The 23,077-nt window shown below is 47.7% G+C and overlaps 2 protein-coding genes across 8 annotated transcripts in view; both read right to left on the bottom strand.

Annotated features, from left to right (window-relative positions):
- The window catches only part of MTSS2 (MTSS I-BAR domain containing 2), a 64,080-nt gene extending 46,080 nt beyond the window's left edge, over positions 1-18,000 (bottom strand). For 5 of the 6 annotated variants that reach the window (XM_082232595.1, XM_082232598.1, XM_082232596.1 and 2 more), the window contains exon 1: positions 17,529-18,000. In XM_082232595.1, coding sequence (XP_082088721.1) covers positions 17,529-17,597 — 69 coding nt within the window. In that variant the 5' untranslated portion in view covers positions 17,598-18,000. The remainder of the gene's footprint in view (positions 1-17,528) is intronic. The other variant, XM_082232599.1, reaches the window with a different exon arrangement.
- A 1,663-nt stretch (positions 18,001-19,663) lies between these two features.
- The window catches only part of VAC14 (VAC14 component of PIKFYVE complex), a 70,669-nt gene continuing 67,255 nt past the window's right edge, over positions 19,664-23,077 (bottom strand). For both annotated transcript variants that reach the window (XM_082232591.1, XM_082232592.1), the window contains one exon: positions 19,664-20,561. In XM_082232591.1, coding sequence (XP_082088717.1) covers positions 20,393-20,561 — 169 coding nt within the window. In that variant the 3' untranslated portion in view covers positions 19,664-20,392. The remainder of the gene's footprint in view (positions 20,562-23,077) is intronic.

Here is a 23,077-nt window from a genome sequence, read left to right as displayed (position 1 = left end):
CACAACGGCATTCAGACTGGGCAGAAGACAGAATAGAAAGGTACCGAGAGACTGCTTGATCACCTTGAGATCGAAGGAGGAAAGAGACAAAATATTAAGACTGCATTTTGAAAAGGCCTTACAAATTGGGAATTCACCGATACAGATCTTTAAAGATATCCCTAAACATATTCTGGACTTGAGAGCTTCTTATAAGGACCTGGTTTACCTGCTCAAGAAGAACAACATTCGTTTTAGGTGGGAATTTCCACAGGGACTGTCCTTTGACTATAGGGGGAAGAAGGTGAAAATAAAGACGACACAGGATAAAGACAGCTTCCTGCATAAAAATCAAGAAGATCTACAGAAAGGAACTGTAGACCCAATTGCTGAGCAAAGGAGTGTATTAGATATCTTGAACCTCTCATTTGGACAGAACCTTCCACCACCAACAGAGGAGGAACAACAATTGGGAGCAGTTGGAGGAATACCAGAAAAATAACAAGATGGCCCTGCAATTCCTTAGCTGGAATTGTAATGGGATGAACATGCCTTTGAAGAGACGACAAGTATTCCACATTTTGTACAGAGAACAACTGGACGTGATTTGTTTACAGGAAACTCACATAACCAGAGCCCACAGGAGACTGCTTATGAATAAAAAATTGGGACAAGAATTTATCTCGTCAGACAAAGTGAAAAAAAGAGGAGTTGTGATTTATGTAAAAGAGAAGTGGGCCCCAAAAATGATTTTTAAAGATGAAGAAGGAAGATATTTAGCGGTGGAGATTCAAGCACAAGGAGAAAAATTTTTGATAATTGGGATTTATGCACCAAATGAAGGTAAAGCAGAATTCTTCAAAAAACTTCATGAAACCCTGATGGACTATTTGGAATATAACATGATAATTATGGGAGATATGAATGGTGTAGTTTCTACAAACATGGACAAGACACAAAGGCTGATACTCACTAAAGAAGGGAGACTCCCGAAGACTTTTTTTGAAATGACTGAAAATATGGACTTAATAGACATTTGGAGAACAAGGAACCCTCTTGAAAGAGAGGGAACCTTTTTCTCCCAAGCAAAGATGACCTGGACCAGAATCGACCAAATCTGGATTACTAGTGGAATGGCTCCGAAGATTAAGAAGGTAGAAATCTGCCCAAAAACCTGCTCCGACCATAACGCCGTGAAGATGGAAATGAAACTTACAACAACTGGTCAGTTTAGATGGAGAATGAATGACACCCTGTTTCGAGATAGAGAGTTCCACTTGAAGGCCCAAAAAACTTTAAAGGACTATTTTGAAATCAATCTAAGGGGCGATGTGGAAAGAAGAGTGATCTGGGACGCAAGTAAAGCTGTGATGCGAGGGTTTTTGATTCAACAAAACTCAATAAAGAAGAGAAAGCAGAAGGAGAAAAGAGAAAAAATTTTGGAAAAGATAAAAGAAGGAGAGAAAAAATTAAGGTCAAAACCAAAGTCCCAGGAGATTTTGAGGGAGATTAAATTGTATCAAACACAATATATGGAATTGATGAACCAAGAGATAGAGTGGAAAATAAAGCAAATGAGACAAAAGACATTTGAGTCGGCAGATAAATGTGGCAAACTTTTGGCATGGCAACTCAAAAAAAGACAGAAATTAAATACAGTTTCAAGTTTGGAAGTGGATGGAAGGACCATATCTAAACCAAATGAGATAAGAAACTGTTTTGTGAGTTATTTCAAAAAACTTTATTCCCAAGGATTACAAAATGAAGAAGATATAGATAAATTCCTTAATAAACATGGATTACAAAAAATCTCTCCTCAAAGTAAGGTGGATCTAAACCAGAGAATAACAGAACAAGAGATAGAGGGTGCCATTCAGGACATGCAATTGGGCAAATCTCCAGGGCCAGATGGACTGACTTCCAGATATTACAAATCGTTAAAGGAATGGTTGATACAACCGCTAAAGGATGTCTGTAATGAGATCTTAGAGGGGAAAAAGGCACCTGAATCGTGGAAAGAAGCATATATTTCACTCATACCAAAGACAGAGACTGAAAAGACTCAATTGAAGAACTACCGCCCAATCTCGTTACTCAATGTGGATTACAAAATTTTTGCAGACATTTTAGCAAAAAGATTCAAAAGAGTATTGATGGAAAGGATTCATAGAGACCAAGCAGGCTTTCTCCCAAAGAGACACCTCTCAGACAATGTTAGGAATATAATAGACATTCTGGAAAAGTTAGAGGTGAATATAAATACTAAAGCAGTTTTGATATTTGTGGATGCGGAGAAAGCCTTTGACAACATTTCTTGGAGTTTTATGAAAAAGAACCTTCATGGGATGGGGGTAGGACAAGGTTTTGAGAATGGTATAGGTGCAATATATTCCGAACAAAAAGCTAAGTTGATTGTAAACAATGTAATAACTGAGGAACTTAAGATAGAAAAAGGAACACGACAGGGGTGCCCAATTTCCCCATTGCTTTTTATTTCGGTCCTGGAGGTGTTGCTGAATATGATTAGAGAGGACCAGCAAGTTAAAGGTGTACAGGTCGGAGCAAAACATTACAAGTTAAGGGCTTTCGCAGATGACTTAGTTCTGACTTTACAAGAGCCATACACTAGCACGAAAAAGGTGTTGGAGATAATTCAACAATTTGGCCAGGTAGCTGGATTTAAATTGAATAAACAAAAAACTAAAGTCTTAGGGAAAAACCTGACAGATATGGAGAAGAATAAGTTTCAAGAAGAGACGGGTTTGATGGTGGTTAAGAAGGTGAAATACCTAGGGGTTAATTTAACATCTAAAAATTTGAATTTATATAAGGACAATTATGAAAAATGTTGGTTAGAAATTAAAAAAGACTTAGAAATATGGTCAAATTTGAGATTATCAATGTTAGGCCGAATTGCAGTAATTAAGATGAATGTATTGCCTAGAATGTTATTTTTGTTTCAAACTTTGCAGATTATTGACAAGATGAACTGTTTCAAGAGGTGGCAGAAAGATATTGCGAAATTTGTCTGGCAGGGCAAAAAGCCCAGAATAAAATACAAAATACTAACAGATGCAAGAGAAAGAGGGGGATTTGCCCTGCCGGACTTAAAATTGTACTATGAGGCAGCAGCATTCTGCTGGCTGAAAGAGTGGATGCTCCTCGAGAATACAGATATCTTGGACTTAGAAGGTTTCAATAACGCATTCGGTTGGCATGCATATTTATGGTACGACAAAATCAAAGTGCATAGTGCCTTTAAAAATCACATTGTAAGGAAAGCGTTGTTCAATGTTTGGATGAGATATAAAGACCTGTTGGAAAACAAAACCCCTAGATGGTTGTCACCCTTAGAGGCGAAGGCCCATAAGAAAGTTAATATGGAGGTCGGATGGCCAAAGTATTGTGAGATTTTAGAACAGGATGGAGAGAAACTGAAATTAAAGAGCCATGAAAAACTAAAACCCAAAGTACAAGATTGGCTCCACTATTATCAAATAATGGAGGTTTTTAAACAAGACAGGAAAATTGGCTTCCAGGTGGAAAAATCAAAACTTGAGACAGAACTGCTAGAACCCAATATTAAGAATTTGTCAAGAATGTATAACTTGCTGTTGAAATGGAACACACAAGATGAAATAGTTAAATCAGCTATGATTAAGTGGGCACAGGACATTGGTCATAATATTATGTCTGCTGACTGGGAAAGGTTGTGGAACACCGGAATTAAATTTACGGCATGTAGTGCCTTAAAGGAAAATGTGATGAAAATGGTATACAGGTGGTACATGACCACAGTTAAGCTAGCAAAAATTTACCATTTGCCTGACAATAAATGCTGGAAATGTAAGGAAACTGAAGGTACTTTTTATCATCTTTGGTGGACATGCCCGAAGATTAAGGTCTTCTGGGAGATGATATATAATGAAATGAAAAAGGTATTTAAATATACCTTTCTTAAGAAACCAGAGGCCTTTCTCTTGGGCATTGTCGGCCAATTGGTGCAAAAAAAGGATAGAACATTCTTTATGTACGCAACAACAGCAGCAAGAATATTGATCGCAAAGTATTGGAAGACACAAGATCTACCCACCGTGGAAGAATGGCAGATGAAAGTGATTGACTATATGACATTGGCGGAAATGACGAGCAGAATTCGAGACCAGGGAAAGGAGACTGCGGAAGAAGATTGGAAGAAATTCAAGATTTATCTTAAGGACTATTATAAACTTGATGAAGCTTAGAATGTCGAGATTCTATAGAGAGAAAGGGCTGCAGTAATATAAGATTAGAATAAGAAAGGACTATGATGAATTAGAGTTGGAAAAAACATTTATAAGTTGCTATAAAATTTGGACATGAGGATGCAGAAAGGGGAGGTATGGGGAAGTCCGAGGAAAGAAGTTTATGAAATGACATTATGAAATTATACTTGTTTGTTTGTTTGTTTTCTTTTTTGTGTTTGTCTGTTATAAAAACTTTTGTAAAACTAATAAAAAATATTATAAAAAAAAAAGGATGACTTGGCTACAGTGCACCTCAATACTGCCACAGATACACTTGATGAGCAAAATCCAATAATCAACAAAGAGAGAATGCAATCAAGACTCTTTCCCAGGATGAACAACAACAACATTCCCTCGCCAGACTGCCCAATGCAGAAGGCATTTATAAGTGTAGAAAAAACAGGCACTCATTTTCTGCTGGATTCTAGAGGGAGGACGAAGCATCTAGACCACAAGGCTTGAAACTCAAATTGGCTTCAAAGAAATTGCAGCACAACCCTCCTTAGTCCAAAATGCTCAGGTAGACATGCTCTATCAAAAATAAGAACCACAACCTGGGGAACTCCCTCCCTGCCCCCTTTTAAAATTATGTTCACATCCATTTTGTACTGTAAAATAATTTTATGACATATACGACAAACTAGTCAGAAGGTCTGCCTTGGAGACTTCCCTGTGATCTTTGCCCCTGCATGATGCAGAGGGAATCTCACCCTGCTTCTCAAAATCATCAGCTCACCATGCCTTTGCCAACCTGGCGCCCTCCATCTGCCCTGTACTACAACTCCCACCTGCCTTTGCCAGAGAACCTTTGGTACTCCAAAACATCTGAAGGGCCCCTGGTTGACAAAGGATAGGTTAGCTAGCTAGTATTCCCCGCTTGCTGTGTTTATGGTGAGTCCCTCCAGTTATTCTCTCAAAATCGTTTATCTGAAAAGTGACAGTTCAGTTGTTCAGGAAACAGGATGATGGCAACTACTTACACGGCTTCTTTGCCTACTTGAGAATTTGTCTTTGTCCCTGCCCGCTGGCCCCAGTCACTCACCCACTCTGCTTTGGCATGTGTTGAAGTCCTCATGGGTAAAGTGCCCCACAAGGGCCATTAATAACACCTACCCAGGGCCCACTGCTTTGAGCAGCACTGGGGTGGGGGGTGGGGGAGGCTGGGTCGAGTTACTATTTTAATTTCCCCCAATGCCCCCAGTATAGAATCACCACAGGGCATTGTGGGAATCAGGCCCAGTTGCCCGGCACTGCTTGCAGCAAGGACTGCAGCAACTAAGTAAGACTCCCAGGGCTCCTGGAGAGAGGACAAGGCCCACCAATCAGATGGAGCTCGTGCAGGCCACACAAGCTGTTGGGTAGATCCCCATAATCTATGTGCCGCCTAATCTTCTGCAGTTCTAAATAAATTAGCATTGTTGTATTATATTGCCAAGGCACTCTAGTGAAATGAAAAAGCACAGCCAGAAAAGTATTAGTACTAAATAAAATACAAAAAGGTGGAAAAAATGGTGCCCATCACAAAAGTTACAGTGAACATGTGCTGAGATTCAAGTGGCTTCTCAGGTGAATTAAACTTCCCCAGCCACAACAGCCCACTGGGGTGCATGGAACATAGTTGAATGACCACATAGAAGAAATGCAGCAGTTATCAGGAGTCAATCCATGGCAATTCTGCTTGCAGATTACAGCTGAAGTATAGTGACTATGAACACTAGAAGCCCCCAGACTCCATCAGAAAACAGCACAAGGCAATGCACAACATTTTGCCGAAAACCATCAACCTATTGCCAAAAAACGTGCCACGAAAACCATAAGCAGCACTGTCCTTTGACAATTTTGGAATGCAACTGCCGACTGGAGTCTGGCATCCTATGGCAACAGCAGAGCCAATGCAGACCCAAGCAGGTCAGCCAATGAATGTGGAAGAGAGGAGAAGAGAAGCAGGGCAGGTGTCAAGTGTATGTTAACTCTCAGGGTTGGATTGATAGCAAGGCATGTTGCCTAGCAGCCAGAGGAGAAGGAAGACACTCAGTGCAGCCATGTGGGTTTTCTAAAAAAAATTAAAGTGGAAAAATTTCAGATGCAAATTAAGGTAATTTGCATTGAAAAAAATTCAGTTTGCATCGGAAAATTATCTTCTACCCAGGAGTGATCTCATTTCGGATGTTTACTGTATTACTCAGCAGATATTCTCCCAGCTGCTTGCAGTGCGGTTTGCAGGGCATCATCTCTCCCTCCCTGGCAAAACTGACTCGCAGTGGAAACCCCTGGAGTGCCTGTGGTTATACAAAGACCTAGTCACCGGGCTGGGTCAATGGCCTGCGTGGCGTCCAGAGGAACCTGGGCCTTCAGAGGCACAGTTGTCCTAGCCACAGAGGCCTCTGTCTCTCTGCCAGGGAAAAGCTCAAGCAATCAACTGCAGCGCCTTTCATTTCTCACCCAGCTCATCTTCCTTCGCCTGCCCTGTGCCAGACGGACGGGTTGCCATGTCTGCAGCTCTCGGGGAAGTCTTTTTTGTAAAAAAAAAATTGTCTGTGGCCTACCCAAGGGAGAGAAAATGAAGATGTCGGCTCAGTGTGCAGCAGCTGTGAAAGAGGCAAATTCCATGCTAGGGATCATTAGGAAAGGAATTTAAAATAAAACTGCTGATACCATAATGCTGTTATACAAATCTATGCTGCAACTGCTCTTGGGATATTGTGTACAGTCCAGGTCCCCTCACCCCAAAAAAGGAAATTGTAGACCTGGAAAAGGTTTAGAAAAAGGCCAAAAGGATCGAGGTGAAGAAAGGCTGCAGCATTTGAGGCTTTTTAGTTTAGAGAAAAAGGATGTACGAAGCAACAAGACAGAAGTTTATAATAGCTATGCTCTACCTTCACTATCAGAGGCAGTATGCGTCTGAATACCAGTTGCTGGAGGGGAGAGTGCTGATGAGCTCAGGTCCAGCTTGAAGGCCCCCCATAAGGTCATTTGACTGGCCACTCTGGATGCTGAACTAGATGTGCTGTTGGCAAGTGGCACAGTCACAGCATGCCAAAATGATGGCAATAGCATGAAGCCACGGCATGCAACGGGAAGCTTCTCTCTTTTGCAGTATTTCTTGTTGCACTTCCTCATTCAACACTGCTATTCCTGTCAGGCCCAATGCCTAAATGGATCCTGGCACTCAGGCCCAGCAAGCCCAAAGGCTGACACCTAACCCTTGAATGACAAGACATTCTCAGGAAGGCTCAGTGTCATGCCACAAGGCAGTTCCTGGATTGAAATGGACCTGAACCATCTTGTTTGGCCACGTGGAACCTCCAGCTGCAGAAGCAGCGTGCACCCCTCAACTCCAGTGGCTATGGGGTCTCCAGCCCCACTTGTGGGCTTCTCAGAGGCATCTCTGACTGAGCACTGCAGGGAGCAGAGGGGCCTGTGGGTGGTGTGACAAGGTAAGGTGCTTAACAACAGTGGGGCCCTTGTTCTGTTTAACTCAAATGCCCCTTTCCTCTATGCTGCAGGGTCAAGCTCTGAAAATGCTAGGTCTCTGCAAGTCCACAGCAGAAGGGCTGCTTGTGAATGGTGCCGACTGATGGCATCAACTGTGATGCTAAGAAACTGCTTCCCTTCCCAGCTCCAGAAGAGTATTTTAAAAAAGGCAACCCAGCCAGATGGGCAGGGTATAAATAATAAAATTATTATGAATATTATGTGTGCCAATTCCTCCAACATCCCCATTTCCCCCTCCCCTTCTTCTGTTGCTTCCTGTGTGCCATATTCTACACCACAAGCTCCAGAGCCAAGGCATCCTCTCACTCTTCATAAAGCACCATTTTCATGGATAGCCCTAGATCAGTAATAAAGGGATAGTTGTCATTCAAGCTGAGAAGTCAGGAGGGAAGTGGGATTTCCGTTTGTCATTGAGGGGCCCACCAAGAGTTATTTTTTGTATTATATCCACCTTCACCCCATATTCCACCTTCTCTCTGACACTTTAGGCAGGATGAGGCCCAAGCATCTCCTTTCAGGGGTTGCCACCACCTGGCCCTCACAGCCAAACAACCCACTGCTCCTCTGAAGCCAGACAAAACTCTGCAGCTGCTTATCTTCTGCTCAAAGCGCAGAGCCAACTGTCACTTTGCTGCTTCTGGCACAGCTGTCACGGATGGTCCCCACTGCAGGCAAGCAGCCACTGCAGACCCCGGAGCTATTTTCAGAATGCTTTGGAGAGATGGTTTTGGAAGTGTTGCCAGTCTCCACACCACATATACTCCCTCTCTCACACACGCTATTTTAATCCTTAAGTTGTACTTTTGCAGGGTAGCCTAAATATCAATCATCATTGCAGACAACAGATTCAGAGATGGATGTTTACAGAGAAAGGGTTAATATTAAGATGGCAGTGAGCAAGGCAGAAGAAAAATAAAGTTGTGTATGAATGTTGTGCACATGAAGGGGGAGGATTAAGCATTGCCTACCACAGATAACTAATGAATCAGCAGCGTGTCATCAGCAATAAAACACCACCCCCATATTATCCACCATATTGCCTATACTTCTGCACCAAGTAGCATGGGATGCCAGTATGAAATTAATGTAAAATTAAGCCGTTGTGCGTATGGTGCCCATTACATGGAATGACCAAGTCCACATCTGCTAATCTGGGAGAGATATAATGAGTTCCCCACAGCACCTGCTCAGATATGCCATCAAGAGAGGGAGGGTTGCCTTCTGTACCTATATTTGGGACTCACTTCCTCACTTGGTACAGCCAACATGTGGTCCAGAAAGAGGCCTATGGGCCAATATCATTATCCTCTCTTAAGTCTGGCTCCTCCAGGACAAATATACCTGCTGGCTGTGATAAATTGGCTGTAATATAGAAGAGGACAGAAATATGAAAAGAACTTTGATATGCAGTCTCCCTTCATCACATTGTACAAAAGAAAAGACTAAGAATTCTGCTGCAATGGAATCCTCCAAGAAGTTCATGACAACAGAATTGACCAGGGAGCTGCAGAGAAGAGAGATAATAACAGCCCTATGGTTTCATTATGAGTAACGCTAACAATGTGTGATCCCTATCCCACCTTTTCATATACAAGCTAAAACCTGAAGTGAAGAATAGAGAAGCCCAACAGCAGGATTCAAAAATAACAAGGGGTTCTAGGGGTTTCCGAAGCTAAATGCAGGTCAACTCTGATGTGGTGGCGAAAAAGACAAATGCAATTCTAGGCTACATTAGCAGAAAAAAGGCATCTAGAAGATGTTATTGTAACAGCATCACCCATCTCTGCTTAGGTCGCACCACACCTGGACTGCTATGCCCGCTTCTGTGTGCCACAGTTTAAGAAGGATATTGGCAGACTGGAAAACATCCAGAGAGGGCAGGAGGCCAAGTCCTAAGAGGAGGAGAGGCCTACAGTGCTTCGAATGTGTAGCCTGGGTAAGAGGATTAAGAGGTGAGACGATAGCCATCTTCAAAGAACTGAAGGGCTGTCACAAAGATGATGGACCAAACTTCCTTTGGTCTAATTAGCTCAGAAAGGACTACTCTGGCAGAAGCAGCCCCTCTGAGGGTCTCTGTCAGAGAGAAAAGTCTTCCCCAGCCTGCTCCTGAGGATTCTTTAACCAAAGTAGCTGGAGATTGAATCTGGTCACTTCTGCATGCAAAGCATCCGTTCTGCCATGAAGAACATCGGAAGAGCCCTTCAGCAGCTGGATCAGACCAAAGGGGGCTCATCTAGTCATGCATCCTGTTCGCACAGCAGCCAACTAGATGCCCCAATGGGAAACCCACAAGCTGGACCTGAGCATAAGAAGAGAAGAAGAGTTTGGATTTGATATCCCGCCTTTCACTCCCCTTCAGGAGTCTCAAAGCGGCTAACATTCTCCTTTCCCTTCCTCCCCCACAACAAACACTCTGTGAGGTGAGTGGGGCTGAGAGACTTCACAGAAGTGTGACTGGCCCAAGGTCACCCAGCAGCTGCATGTGGAGGAGCGGAGACGCAAACCCGGTTTCCCAGATTACGTGACTACCGCTCTTAACCACTACACCACACTGGTCCTCCCCTCCTGTGGTTTCCAGGAACTGGGATTCAGAATGGATAGTCAGACCTGCTAGGAAGGACTGATGCAGCTGTACAGGTCCAGGATGGAGAGGGAACAGTTGTAGAGGTGAAATGATAGCTGTCTGCAAATACCTGAAGGGCTGGTGTAGATGACAGGGCAAATTTATTTTCTGTTCTTCCAGGATGCAGGATCAACAAGTTCAAATTACAAGAAGTGAGATTTTTGAGCAAACATTAGGAAAAATGTCCAGAGTATGTGCTGCTTTGACAGTGGGACAAACTGCCTCAGAAGGTGGCCACCTCTCCTTTGTTAGAGGCACCTCAGCAAGGGCTGGATGGAAGCTATTACAGGTTTCCTGCAAGGGGGGGGAGGGGTTTCAACCAGATGTCCTTTGAGATCCCTTTCCCACATGTCAAACTCCAATGTTACAGGTCGGACTCCAGTCAGCTCCTCACCTGATCTTGATTGAGAGTTGGGCAGCAGCTGGAGCTATGTATTCTGTGTGACCTTATCCTGCCCCTTCCTTGGCCTGCACACCAAGCAGTGAACCCTGCTCAGTCCACATAGACAAAAAATAAAAATCACTCATTAACAGAGAAGTGAAACCCTTACTGCTTCTGCCCAAGGGCAGGAGGCCCAATAGTTCTCATAACCACGGACCCTTGAAGAACGAACTGAGACACCTTGCAGGTCAAGGTTCTGTGGAGCAGGCACGGCCCCCTGGATCCAATGCTGAGGATCCGCTTGAGAGGCCCTGTGGGTTGACCCCTGGTGAAGAACCCCTACAACTGTCAGAGGAGGCTCCTCACTTGACCTTCCCTGCACAGTCCTCAAGAACGCCAGCACCCAAAGCTTGGGGTCCAGGCCAAAAACGACCTAGTATGTGCCTAGGGATACAGTCACAGGTCTACTCATGAGTATGCAATCTCTGATACGCCTTCATTTTCACTGCCAGTTTCACTCTAGTTTCAGAGACCAGAGGGTATAAGGCCTCCCAGTTAAGCCCCCCAGTAGCTGTAAATAAAAACGGGCTTCTGTCTCCTTGTTGAACTCCCTATGAGCCAAACCATGTTTCCAGATTATATTTTGGATCTAGAGTGGTGGTTGTCTCTGCTTGACCTCAACTTGTTGAGACTATGCTACACCTTGAACCCTGAGTTTTGGTAAAAGGGTTTGCCCTTGTTGGGATGAGAGCATAGCCTGGTCCCCAAGGGCACCCACTGGAGCACAGCATAGCCTAGGCTGCAGACTAGAGCTACAAACAGCTGCACACAGGGTGTTCCTGGTGGTCCCTGCACTTCAGGGTTCTCATTTGGGGATGCAATGTGTCTTCAGCTGCCAGCAATGTGGATGACGGCTGCTTTGTAAATTCAGCAGGCAAGAAATGAATGACTCAAACAAGAAAGTAGGAAATGAATGAAGCAAACAGCTGGAAAATCCAGGGCAGGCAAGTTGCCTCTTCTTTCCCCTAAAATGGCGATAAATGCTTTCACCAACTTGGTGTCCTCCAGATTATTTAAACTTAAGGGTGATAGACCATGCTGACTGTGGTTGATAGATGGCTGTGGTCCAAAACATGAAAAGCACCAAGCTGGTGAAGGCCAGGGCCTCCTGGCTCTCTCCTAGGTCCAGCTGCATTGGCACTATCTGTCCAGGCCCTCCATGGGGCACCCCTTGTTCTGAGAGTGGGAGACTTCCTTCTCCCTGCCCCCACAAGGATTTAGGGCTCAAGAACTCACTGCAACCCTTTTTTGTCCTCTCCGTGGCTCTGAAGGGCTCTAGAGCAGAAAATGGCTTTCCCACCCGCCTCTTGCCCCTGGGGCAAAGCTGCTGGAAACAGGGCAGCATCAAAGCTGGAGGTTAGCCCAAAGCTGGGCTTCCTGAGAGTTGCAGCTTCAGTGTGAAAAAAGTTTGTAAATGGTATACAAGCAGGTGTAGGATGAGGCATCCATTTTTTTAAGTTCCACTGAACCACCTAGGGCACCTCTCCCTTTTCATTCCTCAGAAGATATGGGAAGGCAATCAACAGACTTGAGGAAGTCTTAAAACCCTCAATTGCATGCTCCCTTTTATCTGAAAAATCAGAAGCCCATGCTAACTTTATCCACATGTAAACATAAAGGCCTCAAGCCCCTGCATCTAGTTTTCGCTTTACTAACTTTTCATTGCTAACCTGGCCTGCACCTGTGTACAATTAACTTCTGGAAGGGGAGATGGAAGCCTGCAGTATCCACACACTTAAAGTGTTTTGTGCACTGAGCCTGAGTGTCATCAGTGGCAGAAAATGATGCTCAATCGACACCAGGGGAATTTAAAATTATGGAACATGGTGGTCTGTTGGTGCTTCGGGGATGGTCAAAGTTTATCCCAATATTTAAGAGCACCTAGAAAGGCCCATCCCCCATGAAAGGCTTGTTCAATAAAACGAGACCGAGTGCCTGGCTACATTCTCCTTGCATTCCTGAAGCTCAACCTGCGACCTCATCATCCTCCCATTCATTCAAGGCTTAACCTTTGAGCTGTGCTTTCCCCTACTTCCACTTCATTTGTAAATTCTAAATGAAATGGCAACAATTATTTTAGCTCTGTTAGATTAATTAACAGCCTCATCCTACCCTCCAGTGATGTCGACTGGGCAGTCCAGGACTACCTCTCAGTCACTTAGTGCAGGCATCACATGATGAGACAATGACCTCATGACTCATTCTATGTATGTCCAACATCCACTCTGTGGAGAAAGGGGCACAGTGGAAGAAGTGGAGGCATGGCCCCTTGCAACACACACACACACACACACACACACACACACAGGCATCTTAACTCCTCTAAGAACCATCTGCTGTTCTACAGATGCCAAACCGTGCTTCTCTGGATGACAGGAGGCTGATAAACTCAGCAGCCAACTGGAAGATTAGTAGTAGCAATGGCAAGGAAGTCAACTCACCTGCAGCAGTGCAACTCTGCCTGAAGCCATGGCAGAAGAAGCAAGGAGGTGGTGTGTGACTGAGAACTTGATCCAGCTCACAAGCCTCCATCAGCCAAGGGCAACAGAAATGTGGAAGCCGGTGCAAGCTGGCTTAATGCTTGCAGACTCAGAAACTGGGCATTAAGACCAACCACAAAGCCACAGGGGAAACAGCCAGCCAGGCCAAAGCAGTCCTCACCGACACACAGAATAGTGGGCCAGGAAGAAGAGAAAGGCCACTGGCCAGGCACCTACACCTCATGAAACACTCCCAGAACAGAGGGAGAAGTGCAAGGTCTCCCTTGACGTAGCAGGTCAGAGTCTCCTGCAAAACCGCCAGTTCAGCATGCCTTGTATGTAAATGGAGACTCGCATGGGCAACAAACCCCACCAAGGCCAAGAAAGCTCCAACAATACACAGAGGAAGGACATGGAGAGTCCAGGCAGTCAGGGAACACTGGCGGAACTGCAGGCCAGACACTTGGTTCTGTGGAGCCTTTCTTGCAGGAAACCAAACAGATAACAGGGGCAGCAAGACCTACTGAGGAGGCCTACGCGATGCCTAACATCACCATCACCTCTCTCAGCAGGCGAGCCTCTTGGCAAAGGCATTAAGAGGACCAGGTGAGCACACCTTAGTGACATAGTGGTAACCAACATAGTGCCCTTCAGAGGTGTGTTTGAACTGTGTCTTCCATCTGCCCCAGCTAGCATGGCCTATGGGACTTGTAGTCCTACAACATCTGGAGGAAACCACACTGGCTACCCCTGTGTACATGAAGGGTGGCAGAGAGAATGCCCCCCATGGGCCTCAAGAGATGGCAGCAGTGCACCCAGCACGAAGCCCAGGAGCACTTGACTGGATACAGAAAGCTCTATTGCCAGGCATCTCCTTGGGATGAGGGTCTACTTGGTTGAGAGAAGATCCAGCTGCAAACAATGACTCAGCAGATGATAAGGAGGAAGAGGAGCAGCAGGCAGGAAGGGCTTAAGGGCCTTCATCTCAGGCCCTTGCTGGCTTAACAGTTTTCCAGCTCCCACACCAGGTGCTCATCATGAACAAAACTGCCCTGGCTGCTGTCCCAGGGCGTGTTTCTGTCCTGTTAAGAAACCAAAGCATACAAAAAAGCAGGGACAGAAAGTAGAACTGAGGGAGGGGAGAAATGAGGAGAAAATTTAAACTTGGACTGCAGGTTATAGTGGTATAAAACGAGTTCGAGGTCTGAAGGGGTCAAATGATTCTTTTTAATGATGCAACCTGCCCTGTGACCTTTGGGTGAAGGACAGGTAACAAAGCAAACAACAATGACACGGTTTTCCTAAAATGTGGGGAGGAGTTTCTGAATGAATGGGAGTGACTCCCCCACTGCTTGGAAGAGAATGCTTCTGAAGAACTCTGCTGCTTTATCTCAGAGCAAAGCCGCTGGCTTTAGCCCAGGCTGGGGGTGACTCCATCATCCTTCATCATTGGCCATGATGGCTGGGGCTGATGGGACATGATGGAAGGGCACAGGCTTCCCCAGACCACAGAATTATTTGGGAAACTTCAATGAAAAACCACTATACAGGTGCTTGGGGCGGCTTCTGATGCAGCTGGTCAGAGTAAAGGAAAGGGAAAGTAGAGGCCCTGGAGAAGGCAGGTGGGGGGGGACCCTTCTCACTTGCAATTGGAGGGCCATCCTGGGCCCAGGAATAGACTCAGGGGGCTCTTCAAACATCCATGGGCTTCTAAGGATTGTATGCCAGTTTTAAGAGGAAGCCTGGTGCTTTAGGAACACCCTTGGATGTTCAGTGGTCATAAGAGGACAGGGGAGGAGAAAGGGAGGCAACTCATCAAACTGGGCATTGAATGCAGGATCCCAGCAGCCACAGGAGCTTCCATCACCTTCATGAATTATTTACTATTATTTAAAAGATGCAAGATCAGAGCCAGTTCATTTGAAGGGTGTTTACGCTCCCAGGTTTTTGCTGGTGCTTCATTCTGGTAATTACTATGATTACTATTTTAAGTCTGTCTTAGATTACTTGTTGCATTCTATTCTGCATTACAATTTTAATTGTTCCAATGATTACTTTTCAAATGGTCGTCTACTGCCGTGGGAAGTGGCTCCTCCTGGATCTAGCTACCCACAGTTCCTGAAGCACTAACAGTATCTAACAACACGCCCCCCTCAACAATCTCTGCGAGGAAAACCCACACCTGTGTGAGCACACGCCACTTCCTCCTCACTTGGTATAGCAAGAAATGGAGGGGGGGGCTTAAGTGCATATTAAGCAAATGAGTGACATCTGCAGCACGCTGCATTTTAATGCAAAACTAATTTTGCTGAAGCAGGGTCAGCCCTTGGATGGCTTGCCTTCCTCCCTTCTACTTTGTTGCACCAGTTACAACTCAGGTTAAGTGGGACACACAGCTTTCAGAATTGAGGCCATCTTGAGTCCCCCTTGAGAGAAGAGAAACTGGAAATCAAACTTAGCAGCAGGGGGGAAACTGGCGAGTGGGTGGGATCTGTCCAGCTTCATGATTTGATGCAGCAAGGAGAAACATGGCACTTTGTGCCCGTGCCCAACTTTGACAATGAAATGTGGCTAGGCACAAGGTATCCAGGAAACTGCTTCATGCCTCAGGAGCCAGTGCCAGAACTGGAACCAGGGGTCTGGCTGGAACAGCTGGTGGGAGTTATAGTCCAAAACACCTGGAGGGAGCCTGGCTGAGGAAGACTGATCTAGGGGACCAACCCAAAGCTTCACTCTATGTGTCTAGCAATCTCATCCCCAAGGCTTCATCAGCTGGATTTTAACAGCCTCCCCACTCATGGCCAATTTCTGCAGTGGGAATTCAGGTGCATGAGGTTGTCCGCAAGGTAATCTGATGCTCAATAAACTCAGCTGCCATCAATTTCAGCTAGCCAGATTTTCCACCTTGTCTGAGATGTGGCTCAAGATGAAGTTCAAGACAAGAGAGACTCTTTCTGTCTTGATAATTCCCCAGATCCTTAGCATGGGGCAGATGCCAGAGCCGCCAGGGCTCACGGGTGAAAAACTGGTGGTTTGAATCCTCAAAGGTTGTTGAGCCTGCTAATTGGATCCTTCCAGGTTAAATTGCCATTCTAATGTTCATTCTCCAAGAGGGTTGGCCACTTTCTCTTGTAAAGCCAGTTAGGTTGCTGAACCTCACAACCCCTGGTTGCAGTCGCCCTCCTTGGGCACACACTTGTCTAGGGTGTGTGGATTTCTTCCATGTGGCATTTTCACTTTCCTTACAAGCCATGTAAGAGAAGTAATCTTGACAGGATTGCATAAGGGGTGGTGGTGGAGATGGTAGAAGAGGCTCCTGCAGGCCAGGACAAGGGGCAACTACCTCCATGCTGAATCTGGCAAGGCAGTGAGCGCCACTCGCCTCTGCTTTTTGCTCTCCCAGCACCAACAACTTCCCCGCCCCCTTCCTCCATCTGCCACTGATCCACTCATTTCTCTCTAAGTCCCCCTCCCGCCCCTTCCTTGGTATTTAGATAAATTATCACTATGCAAAGCTTTACGGCGCTTCTACTGCGTAGGGACTAGACTAGACTAGACAGTAAACGATGGCGAAAGGGCCCTCTGCCCATGCTCGGAGGTATCGTCTCCGCGACCGTCCAGGCTAGAACTGCTACTATGCCCAGCTCTTTCCGAAACAGCGCCTGGCCATTTTGAAGAAGGAAAACCGTCTGATGGAGGAAGCCGAGCAGCCGGGATGGAGGGAAGCACAAGGCAGACGCCGCCGCCGCCGCGCTTGAGGGAGCCTCGGCTACCCGATTTACAGCTTCGGCGCCGAATGAGTTAAGGCGGCAGCAGCTCCGTCCCGTCCCCCCCGCCATCCCAATGGTTTTATCCCCCCCCCCGAAATCGCTCCTCCTGCAATGACAGCATTGTCTGGGCTGGGGGGCGGCGGCGGCAGGCCAGCCTCGAGACACCCCCCCCCCGCCCGCCGTCGCGCGTGCCCATCCTCCGCGCGCTGCCTCGGGAGTCCGGCGGGCCAGGGAGCCAAAGGCGCGACGGGCTCCCCGGGAAGGGAGGCAGAGGCAAGCCCCCTTGCCTTGCGCGCCCCTCCCCGCCAGGCTTGTTTACGGGTTTCGGCCTCCCGCAGTAGCAGCAGCAGCAGCAACTCCAGCCTCCGCCCCCCGTCCTCGCATCCTCCCCAATCTGTGCAGACGGGGCGCGGCGGCGCCGGCCGGTCCCTTCCTTCTTCCGAAGCGGCTCACCTTCATGTCGTTGACGATGGCTTGGAAGAGGCCGCCCAGCGCCCCGCACTCCTTCTCCGCCGTCTCCATGGCCGAGCGGCGGCAGCCCGTCGAGGGGGGCCAGTCCCGACACAGCCCCGCGAAGGCGGCGTCTCCTCCTCCTCCCTCTGCCTCGCCGCAGCCTCTCTCTCTCTGTCTCTCGCGCTCGCTCGCTCGGCTCTTCGGCGCGCCTCCCTCGGTCACTTCCCGCCACGGGCGGCCCTCCGCGCTGCCGCAGCCGGGAGCGAAGGCGATGAAGAGGCGCTCCGAGCAGTGGCCATCCTCTGGCCCGGAGCAGCAGCGACGACGACGAGAACGGCGGCGAGCGCCCTGCTGGCCGGGGAGGGGGAGGAAAAGAGCGTCGCCGCGCGCAATAAGGGGAGCCGGGCGGACTCCTCAGAGCGACGGGGCGCAGGAAAAGGCAGCCGGAATCCGAAGTGAAGGGGGGGGGAAGAGAGAGAGGGATCCAGTCACGTGGGCGATGCGGGGAGGGGGCGGGCCGGGAGGAGGGGGAGGGGCCGCCCAGGCTAGGGGCTTTGCAGGGAGAGCAGTGGAGCCACCGCCGCCACTCGTGGAGAGCGCGCGCGTGACCCACAACGCCGCGCTCCGCCTGGGCAGCTTCGATGCAGCAGCTTCTTCCTCTCGCCCACCGAAGCCTGGAGCTGCCGAGGGGGCCCTGGGAGACGCTCCCCTCGCCACTAACAGGAGGAGGCTGGCCCTTGGGGACAAGAGACACCCCTCCTGTCGGACCCGAGGGGAGTGGGCGGGAGGGAGGCCCGGTGGGTCTCGGCTACACATCGGGGGCGGGGTGCAGAGCGGTTGCGTTTTCTGGCTGTTGCCTCAAAGCTCCGTGCTGCGTGGACGGGCTGGACTTTCCCCAGCTCCCGTCTGCAAAATGGGAGCAACCCTGCCCGCCCTCGCCAGGGGAAGCAGGGTGGCACCACGTCACCCAAGCTTGCCGCCACTGCTTGGCAGCCGCTCTCCAGAACCTCAGACCTGGCTCGACTGCTGCCGGGGATTGAACCTGCGGCATTCTGCAGGCCAAGCAGCAGCCCTCCCACTGAGCTACGGCCTTCTTAATTGTAGGGCGCCCTGCTCAAGAAGCAGGGGCCTCTTGGGCCTAAAGCTAGAAACGAGGTCAAGGTCAAAGGCAACCCAGAGCCCAAAGTCCACCTGCAGCATCTCCACGGAGTTACTGCTTAGGCCTTGCCTCCACCTAGGTAGTAAGAGATTCCTGGTGGGGAGTTACTGGTATCATTGCATTGCTGCTGCTGCAGCTGCTGCATGATTATCTCCTCTAGAAGAGGCTGCCTGTTGCATCACTCCTTGAGGCCCTGCTGTCCTAAGTAGGAGGCACAGCCAGATATGCAAGAGAATCAGCTTCTCAAAAGGCAGGCAGATATTCCTGTCACAATTGGTAAACCTTTTCAACCAGAAGGCTACAAAGTGAGGTTCCAGATTTAATGCAGGTACACAGAAGGAACTGCAGAAGCCCCTGCAAGTGAGAGCTCGCAAAGAGAAGTGTGGCTACAAAGGGAGCTTTGCCTGTGGAAATGACACTCATTGATCCAGGAGAAGCTTTTGTTTTTTTAAAAAAAACTTTATTCATACAGGACACCAAAGGTTAAATAAAATGTCAGGGTTCAGATTACTAGGGCAAAGGACTTCCCCACTCTGTAACGGAAGAAAATGCCATGTCTGTTCACAGAAATGAAAGCAACCAGACCTTACTTCTGAGTATAACGTGCAGGATCAGGGAGCACTTTATGCAGAGTGGATAGCAGCAGAAAGAAGGTCCAGCACCTGCTGTGGTACCTTCAGACTGGCACACAGGATAGATTCACCTTCCAGCCTGCTTTCCTCCAGCTGTTTTCGACTAGAATTCCCATCAGACCCAAAATCACATTGTCATGTTGGCTGGGGCTGATAGAGGGTCCTTTCCAGCTCTACAGTTCTATGAATTGTAGTCCAAAACAGCTGGAGGAAAAGGCTGGGTAAGTCTTGGGCAGCAAACTGAGGTTTCAACAGGCCCCCCTGGCCAAACAGCAGTGCAAACCAGGCAACCCCTTTGATCTCTCTCATGGCAGGGAGGATGTAGCCAAAGTAAGTGAAGTCCATTCTGCCATCAATCATTTTATTTGTCATACCTTTTATTGCAAGGAGTGTTTTACAATAGTACAAAGAAATCCAGGCTAGAAATACAGTTGGTCTATAGAGATCTATATATACACATACACACAGGTTAGCTGTACGCTAAGACTGTGCAGTCCAAACACATGTTTTTTGGGGGGCTGGGTGGGAAGCAGGCAAGGGAGGTGATCCTGCTGGGAGCTCATAGCAGTTGACCAACCCACACATAGGGACCAGTGTGCAAGCCCACAGGGTTGCTGAGAGGGGTCAAGGCGCTGTGTATTTGGCAACTGTGTCCCCAAATCAGTGGGGAGCAAGGGCTGCACCAGGGTTTCCCATACACCCTCCCCCCTCTCGGGCTGGAAGTGGGAAGTCCTCCCATTTCTTTTTTCCCCTCTGGCAGTAGCAAAAGCACGGCTACGACCATCAGATGACCATCACAAGGGAAGGCGAGGGCTCTTGCACCACTGCCAGAGAGGAAAAGCACATCCCAAACTAGACAGCAGCTTCTTGTTCCACCTCGCAAGCAAGTCTTGCCTGGGAGGATCAGAAAAGGCCCCCCAGAACATGCTGGCTCGTCCCCACAGCCAGGTGGCATCTCTTCAATGTGTAGCTAGCAGCAATATCCAGCCAAGGTCTCTTCTCAACTCCAAGCCACGGAGTTTAGCTACTCCGGCTGCTTGGCTGCTTCCTCTGTGTCCCTTGGGTTCCAGCCTTCAGAAGACAGTTCTCCGATCCAGGTTCTCGCCCCGGTTGGCTCGCTGGTGCCGGACCTGGAGGTGTTTGCTCTGGACCTTCTCAAAGTGTTGCAGCAACTCTGCGTAGTCTATGGCAGGGGTGGTGACAGAGGTCTTCTTGGAGGTGAGGCTGGCCTTTGGGCCATCCCTGGGGAGAGGGAAGAGAGAGCATCAGGGGCTGGGCTCTGTTGCCAACAGCCTTGTGGCCAGAAAGGGGGGGCTGGGGACTGAAAGACACATGCACTCTTGAGATAGTCACCACTCAGGTGCCCATGGATGCAACAGTAAAAAAGAAGAGCAATGCTGTGACCACCTCTACTCCGTCTCCCTGCAATCATATGCAGGTACAGCAGGACCCTTTTGTGCTCAACCAATCCCTTTGAGGAAGGGGAAATGTTCTTGAAGTTGCACAAGACCTCCTGGTATTCTTGCTCACTACAGACTATCTCTGATAATAGAATCATAGTATCACAGAGTTGGAAGGGACCTCAAGTATCATCTAGCCCAATCCTCTGCAATGCAGGGATCTCAGCTAAAGCATCCATAAGATATGGCAATCTGTAAGTTTACAAAGAACAGAATGGCTGTTTCAGAGAAAATATATCTGATACTGTTTTCATATTCAGGATTTCTCTTCCCAATCTCATAGAAGGGTAAGCTAAAACACAAATATTAAAACCACAGAAATCCAGCCCAGGTGCAACGAATCTGCATCAGCCACAAGAGCTTTGCTCCACCTGAAGTTCAACACAGTTGGCCTTCTGAATTGGCAGGCAAGTGGCTGCCCAAGGCGATGCCCCCCACCTCTGACCCCCATTTCCTGAATATGCAGCTTGAGACTGATCTTGATTCTCATGCAGAGACCTCAAGGGCAATGAGGAATAATGCCTGCCAAGCTCTTCAGTGTTCTTGAGCCATCCCTATTTATCTCAAAGTGGTGTCTGCCTGTAACCTCCTTCATTCAAAGCCAATCACATTCTTGAAAAAGATTGGTTTTCTGAACCAGAAATGTACAAGGGCTGTTTTCAACATGGAGGTCTCCAAGATCCTCCCAACTGACTTGTATTTTGCCTTGTTTTTGTTCACGACATTTGTGGACTGCCCTTCATAATATTTATCCCAGGGCAGCATGCTGAGGAACCTCTCCTTGTGCTCTGTAGATTGTTCTGGGGCATACAATCAGTTCATGTGGCATGAACTAGTTTATTGCAAACCATATACACCCAAAAACTCCCCTGTGGTTGCAGATTGCAGGGGAAGATGGAAGCAGACATGTGAGCAGTGTCCTGTCTGCCTTCACTCATCTTCTCACTGAGGAAGCCCTTGAAAGTTACCATTACAACCTAGATAGTTTGAAAAAAGGACCTTGGGTGGATCACCCATCACAGCCTCAAGCAGAGAAATTTGCAGTCAACCAACCCTCCCTCCCTATCAAGAGGGAGGGGAGCAAAGAGGTTTCCCTCCATGGCTCCCCACAAATGCCAGGAATGACATGTACATGGAAGGATGCTGTGTTTCCTCATAGGACAATTGTGTAGGTCTCACAGCCAAGACAAAATGCCAACCCTGTATCTGACCTGGGCAGTTTGAATCTCATCCTCTCTGCTTCCTACAAGCTCCCAACATTCAAAATGGGGCAAGAAGGGCTCTTTATCCTAGCCTGCCCTTTTGGTGTGACTAATCCAGGGTGTATTTGGAGACAAAGCCCAGTGCCTGAGCTCTGCTCAAACTGCAAAGAATTTCCTGTTTGCGCGCCTCTCCCTTTGGTAAGCCGACAGCCCAGCAGTTGGTGCTCTGTGGCTCGGCACCCTGGAACTGCAAGTGGGATGGGAAGGCAGGCAAGACAGGGGGTGGGTGGGGGGTAGATGCAGGAACAGCAGCTGGAATCAGCAGCAGCAGCAACAGGGCTGCTTGAGCTGCCAACCAGATTCCAGGAATGGCAGGCCTTCATCAGGGAGCAATATCACGAGAAGATCTCCCTCCATTTGCCAGTTCAAAGGCAGCTGTCTCGAGAAAGGCTCATAGCAGAGATACAAGCTAGCACACTCATGTCCACAGCTCTGCTCCCATAGTAGGTTGGCTTAATAGTGGTGAATTGTTCTAAGTAAGCATGCTTAGGATTGCACTGTAAAGCAAATGGCTGAATCTGTGTTTGGTGACAAACACAACTGAGCGCAGAATTGAGCCCACTCTGAGCTCACACCCTCCTGCTTTCTCCAAAATTGCAGGGGAATGTGAAACACAGGAGTGATGTAAACCAAAACTGGCGTAGATGCAGACAGGTTTATAGGCTAAAAACCAGCTGTTAGTAGACTCTTGTCTCCAATCACTGGCTGATTAGCTGTGATGTCACAGAATGTTCATAAACATTACCAAGTGTCAGAATGTTGGAGAACTGCGGTTGCTAAGAGGAAAGTAGGAGGACAGTTTGACAAAGGCAAACCTCATTTAGGGCCTAAAGGCAAATGGGATGAGATGGAGGAAGGGGGTCCATCTGTGCAGGGGGTTGCATCATACCTTAAAATAGGCAGATACACCTCGCAATGATAGCTCATGTACTTAATTATGCAAAGGACACTGGACTAAATAAAAGTCCTTGCAATGTTATAATACTCAGCAACTTCTTGCATATAATATTGTCACAAAATCTTACATTTATATGCC

This window comes from Podarcis vaucheri (assembly GCF_965113315.1).
Source record: "Podarcis vaucheri genome assembly, chromosome: 7".
Taxonomy (NCBI): Eukaryota; Metazoa; Chordata; class Lepidosauria; order Squamata; family Lacertidae; genus Podarcis; species Podarcis vaucheri.
Note: the sequence above shows the minus strand (reverse complement) of the source record. Positions and strands in the feature narration are given on the sequence as shown.